At 51.4% G+C, this 6,208-nt stretch overlaps 2 protein-coding genes across 2 annotated transcripts in view; both read left to right on the top strand.

The window, feature by feature from the left end:
- Positions 1-2,004, top strand: part of setd7 (SET domain containing 7, histone lysine methyltransferase) — a 4,526-nt gene extending 2,522 nt beyond the window's left edge. Inside the window, exons 6-8 of the mRNA XM_008327713.3 lie at positions 679-796; positions 954-1,111; positions 1,394-2,004. Coding sequence (XP_008325935.1) covers positions 679-796; positions 954-1,111; positions 1,394-1,580 — 463 coding nt within the window. The 3' untranslated portion in view covers positions 1,581-2,004. The remainder of the gene's footprint in view (positions 1-678; positions 797-953; positions 1,112-1,393) is intronic.
- Positions 2,005-2,880: 876 nt separating this feature from the next.
- LOC103391448 (uncharacterized) lies at positions 2,881-5,407 on the top strand. Its single transcript, XM_008327714.3, has 6 exons — positions 2,881-3,603; positions 3,832-3,887; positions 4,336-4,467; positions 4,721-4,867; positions 5,009-5,066; positions 5,140-5,407. Exons 1-6 carry the CDS (start codon positions 3,435-3,437, stop codon positions 5,247-5,249), a joined length of 672 nt encoding a protein of 223 aa, XP_008325936.1. The 5' UTR covers positions 2,881-3,434; the 3' UTR covers positions 5,250-5,407.
- Positions 5,408-6,208: the final 801 nt, after the last annotated feature.

Here is a 6,208-nt window from a genome sequence, read left to right as displayed (position 1 = left end):
CGTTGGTGGACGGGGAGCTCATCCGGGCGCGGCTGGCCGTCCTGACCTCCAGTCACAACGGGAGACCTCGCTTTGAAGTTTCCCCTGACAGTCAGTACACACACACACACAGACCAAGTACAGTGTGATGTGGTCAAACACTGACCGACCCGTGGTGTGTGTGTGTGTGTGTGTGTGTGTGTGTGTGTGTTCAAGGCCCACTTTACTCCTACGACAAGTCCACATCCACCTGCGTCGCCACCCACGTCCTGCTGCCTGACCCGTACGAGAGCGACAGGTGGGCATATACTGTATATACTGTACTGTTTTTAGTGGTCATCTGCTGCCACCTAGTGGCGGAGTGTGTCATTGTTCTGCTTGTCAGTGTGGAATAGGTATAAATAAATAAATAGTAGATTTCAGAGGCAGTCAAATTGGACTATTTTCCGTAGTACTCCTGACGAGCGCTCACTGACGTAATGACGTCACTGACGTCACTGAAACATTTACAGTTTAAACTGGGAAAATATAATAAATATGCCGTGAAAATGTGCAAATATAAAGCAAAATACAAACTGATATTGATACACATCATCATCATCATCATCATCATCATCACTGTGTCCTCACCCGACGTGGTCCACCTGACGTGGTCCACTCGACGTGGTCCACCCGACGTGGTCCACTCGACGTGGACAGGGTGTTTGTGGCGGACTCTACCATTAAAGGAGCAGGACAGGGATTATTTGCCAAGATTGATGCTGACAAGGAAACTGTGATGGCTTTTTACAATGGAGTTCGCATCACACACACTGAGGTATGACACTGACACACACACACACACACACACAGTTGGTCGTCCTCATCTCGTCCTCCACCTGAACCTCATGTTTATCCTCGTCCAGCCTTCAGAAACTCACTGTTTTGTAGAAATGAAACAAAGACAGGACTGAACATGGCAGCTCCCTCTGTAGGTGGACGGCAGAGACTGGTCCCTGAATGGAAACACCATATCACTGGACGAAGACACCGTCATCGATGTCCCCGCCCCCTACTGTCAGACTGACAGATACTGCGCCTCTCTGGCCCACAAAGCAAACCATTCCTTCAGCCCAAACTGCAGATATGAGCTGTGAGTACGCCTGCTTTGACAAGTGGTGTGAAAGAGAACTGCAGCGGTCTGTACGGCTTTGATACCGTGGTTCAAATCCCAGCTGTCCGTCGGCTCCGTTCAGTCGTATTTACTGACCTGGAACCTGAGCCTGTTTAGTTGAACTCTACACTGATATACTCACAGAAATTAAAGAAAGACACACAAAGGTCACAGCCATGTGCTGACACCTACTGGACGAGCTGAGATTTGAACCACGGTATCATGACGGTGCTGGGCGGTTCTAACGCTGGTCTTTTCCAGGTTTGTCCACCCTCGTTTCGGGTCCATAAAATGCATGCGAACGTTGAGGGCCGTGCAGAAGGACGAGGAGCTGACCGTGGCCTACGGATACGATCACGTCGTCATGGGAACCAACTGCCCCGACGCTCCAGACTGGTACAGGAGGGAACTGGAGGCTTTTCAGCAGCAGCAACGGGACGGACAGTGATTGGCCCTGTGCTGATGATGTCATCGATTACAGACGTCTGCACTCATTTTGTCATTTCATCCTGTGCTGCAGTTACACCTGAACAGATACACCGTCACACCTCCGTCTGTCATCTCCACTCACTGACACAGTCACTCTCTCTCTCTCTCTCTGTTCACTGTCAGTGTCTCTCGTCCATCGTCTGCTCCTGTGTTCTGATTCAGTCACTCTCATGGTTACAAGAGACTGATGAGACCAAACCTGTGGTTCTGGTGACATCACAGACACTTTGACTGTAACTGTCCTGGTCCTGTGCACTGGCGCCATCATCTGGCCTCCTACACACGGTCCTTGAACCAGACCTCCAGTCAATGAAGGAAACTCCAGCCGGAATTGTATGCTGACAGTGTGAACAAGGTTCTGCAGGAACATCCGGTCCATACAGGTCCGGTACGGTCGGGTCCTCACACAGAGAAGAACTGACTTTAAAGAGAAGGTTGATAACAACTGTGTAACAGCTGCCCTCCACTCCTGTGTGTGTGTGTGTGTGTGTGTGTGTAGCATAAGAGTGTGTTCCTGTGTGGTACCACATCTTGGTGATGAACCGTGTTGTCCGACACTGATTGGTCCAAAGACCGAGGTCCTCCACAGCAGCCTGTTTCTGGTCGACAAATAAAAGCAAATGCAAACGAGTGCAGCCGTGGTTGATCAAAGAGCCGGAGGTTGAACCACCGCTCAGTCTGATCAAAGTGTCCTTTGATGCATCATAAAGCTGAGGACCTGTGAACCTTTGAATCCATGTCATGATGTCACAGGCAGAGAACCTAAGGAGGAGGACGGCGTCCTGAAGCTGTGAGCCATGGACCAACACAGTCAGAAGATCGCTGCCGCCTTCGTCAGCGTGAGAGAAGCGCTGGCCAGTGGACTGGAGGAGATCATGACCCTCAGAGACGAGAACAAGGCCTTGAAGGAGCAGGTGGCGCTGATGAAGCAGACTGAGAGTCGGCTCCAGGAAGCAGTGAAACAAGCCATGAAGAAGAGCCCGTAGACGTCCGTCCACGTGTCTAGGGCTTGACAGGACAACGCACGGGGGTTGAACCTTCAACCTGTTCACAATGAGAGACGGCGGTCGGTCCAGGGTGGAGCTGTGACCTGGAGTTTTTCCACTGATGCAAGGACAGAGAAACGATATGATTGGCTGAGGTGTCGGCCCGAACAGATCAGACAACAGTGGATGTCTGGACCCTGCCCCCCCCCCCCCCCCCCCCTCAGCACCCACCGACACCGACGCATGCGTATGCTCTCCATTCTGTGAAAAGTGAACGTAGGTTTTTTTTTGTTTTGTTTCCTAGCTTCATTGTCTGTCTCTTCAAATGGACGAACAAAGTGGTGGACAGAGAGAGGGAGGGTGGGGGGGGAGGGGAGAACCTGAGAGCAGCAGAATAATCTGTAGAGATGTTGTTACAGGACAGACACTGACTCAGTCCAAATTAGAATTCACTGTGATATTAAAAAATAACATCGTCCTCTGTCACTTCCTGTTTCCTCTGATTGAAAACATATGTAAATATACATATATAAATATATAACTATAAATGGAACTTCAACTTCAAATCACCACATGTGAGTGGGAAGTTGAAGCGTGTACCTTTTAACCGGTAGGGGGCGGACCCCATGACATCACTGTCTGTTGTCCGCACCTGCTGCTGTTGAACTTTGTCTCCTCTGAACCGAGCCGAGCTGCCGGGAGACAAAGACCAGCGGAGGGACTGGACTGGACCAGGTACGGAGTGGTCAACTGATGGTTCTGAACTTTGACACCGAGCACAGGTAGACCGGAAGTTCCACAGCTTTTCTCCACCCGGCAAATACGTCATGGGCCGACATCGGTACTTTATGCTGAACCAGCGGAGCATGCTGGTCCTCGGTGTCCTCCAGATCGCCTGCGCCGGTCTGTGTGTAGTCTGCGGCTTCATGGACGCGGTTTTCCGTAAGAACACGGCGCTGAGCAGCAGCAGGACCCCGCTGTGGGGGGGGCTGGTGAGGAGTTTAGGAAACACACACACACACACACACACACACACACACTGTGGTCACGTGTAAACATGTAAACCTTCTGTGTCAACGCTGCTGCTCCTGCTGCTCCTCCTGCTGCTCCTCCTCCTGCTCCTCCTCCTGCTGCTGCTCCTCCTGCTCCTCCTGCTGCTGCTGCTGCTCCTCCTTCTCCTCCTGCTGCTCCTCCTTCTCCTTCTCCTGCTCCTCCTTCTCCTCCTGCTGTCTCCAGGTGTCCTGGCTCTGTTTGCCTCCCAAAGGAAACACTCAGTGCTGGTAAGATCCTCCTACTCTTCCTCGTTGTTTCGCGCTGTCTGGTCACGTGACTCCGGACTCCTGCAGTGACGCTGCAGTGACGACGCTCCCCCAGGCTGCGTCACAGTTGAAGTTGATCTGAGACACAGCAGTTGATTCTCGTCTCAGGTCATGAACAGATCGTTGACTTAGAACGCCTCCTACTGACCCCCCCCGAACTGCACTGTAACTTTGACTTAGAACGCCTCCTACTGACCCCCCCCTGAACTGCTCTGTAACTTTGACTTAGAACGCCTCCTACTGACCCCCCCCGAACTGCACTGTAACTTTGACTTAGAACGCCTCCTACTGACCCCCCCCGAACTGCACTGTAACTTTGACTTAGAACGCCTCCTACTGACCCCCCCCCCCAAACTGCCCTGGCATTTCAGTTTGTTGTGTGAATGCTTGCGCCTGTCGCCACCTGCAGGTGAGCGTGATGGTGGCGGCAGCAGGTCTGTCCTGCGTGGCCGTGCTGGTTATATCTGGCTACGCCTGTCTGACGCTCACGTACGGAGAAGAGGACGAGGACGTCTTCCATCGCCACGACAGTCCTCAGGTGGTAAGATGACGTGGTCGCTCCGTCGTGTTGATGGTTTTCTACTTTAACAGTGAACAGAAGCATCAGATCATCAACGTCCATCAATCAGCACAGACAGGAAGTAAATCTAATGATGTCATAACTCTTAGTACTACATACAGAGACAGAATTTTAAAAAAAAAGATGTGCGGCCTGTTACTGGTCCCCGGCCCACTGGTTGGCCACCTCCTTCTGTGTTACTACGTCCTTGTACCTTGGTGTGGTTTCTGCTCAGACCTTCGTGCTTCATCGGATGGTGAAGGGGGCCAACGCCACCATCCTCCTGTCCTGCGTCATCGGCCTGGCTCTCTCCTCCCTGATTGGTTACGTCGGCTCACGCAGTCTGCCTTTCTGTGGCTGCTATGATACCAGGAGTGGACTGGTGAGATGACACGCTCTAACATGAACTCTGCCCCGGTCAGGGTCACCACCTGCCCCCTGTACAACTGGTTGTGGTTGTTGACCTGACCGTGTGTGTGTGTGTGTGTGTGTGTGTGTGTGTGTGTGTGTGTGTGTGTTATAGGAGACACTCGTCCCTCAGTGTGACCCCGGGGACACTGAGATGGTCTGTACCTGGCACAGTAAGTAACCAACCAACGGTCCTACAGTGACTTCACTCTCCAACAGTAAAATGATGATGACTTCTCCGTCCAGCAGGGGGAGACAACAGGCTCTTCAACTCTCCAGCACAACCTATGGAGTCAGGCACCACAGAGGGGGAGGACGGCCCATCAGGTCTGCCTCCATACAGCAGACTGACCTGACCCCCCCCCACCCCCCCATAAATGCAGCAGTGTGAGGGGGCGCCCTCTGTTGACAGCTGACTGATGACGACATTGTGGTTGTCCAAACACGTGGACTGAATGACGTCCTGTTGGAAATGACATTTCAAACATGTTGAAGGAATAAAAATCAGAAATGACGCCGACGTCTTTATGATCCTTAACTTTTATTGCACGGTCGAGTCTCTTCTGTCGGTCGGTCAGAGTTCGTCTACTTCACGACACATGCAGAAGCTCCGTTTGATATTCTTAGGAATAAAACAAGGAAACTCAGAGAAGGAACCACAGGACCAGCTGTGGTCACAGGTACTGGTTCATGGTGCTGCAGGCGCGTGTGTGTGTGTGTGTGTGTGTGTGTGTGTGTGTAGTATTATGGAGGGCTAACATTTGACACCCAGTGGTTCAAGGACAGATTTCACCACTGAATGAATGAATGACATCACGGCTCATCTTAGAACTAATGACCCTGGTACTGTTTGACCAATGGTTCTGGAGATGAGTCCAAACTGGACCAAGGACCAAGGACCACCTGGATTAAAGGTCAGAAGATGCTTACTGTAGTGTTTTTATCTATAACTACTACTACTGTAGAGTGTAGTACTGTAGTACTGTAGAGTGTAGTACTGTAGAGTGTGGTACTTATTACAGTCACAGAAGGAGTACTACAGTCAGTACTTTGAGTACTTTTTTCTGTTTGAGACAGAACTTTAAAAAAGAACAACCAGGAACTGATGACTGACACCACAGGGAGGGGTCTACACCGTGTCACCCACCGTCACATGACCCTCAGGTCAACGAGGTCTTACATCTTCTCGGTCCCGATCAGCTGCTGTCGCTTCACCTTCAACCAACGCCGCCGCGTTCTCGCATTTTGATGACGTTCACATGCAGTAAAAAGGGGAAACGTGATGACATTCACATGCAGTAAAAAGGGGAAACGT

Source organism: Cynoglossus semilaevis, chromosome 15, assembly GCF_000523025.1.
Source record: "Cynoglossus semilaevis isolate Cse_v1.0 chromosome 15, Cse_v1.0, whole genome shotgun sequence".
Taxonomy (NCBI): Eukaryota; Metazoa; Chordata; class Actinopteri; order Pleuronectiformes; family Cynoglossidae; genus Cynoglossus; species Cynoglossus semilaevis.
This window is presented reverse-complemented; position numbering and strand designations above follow the sequence as displayed.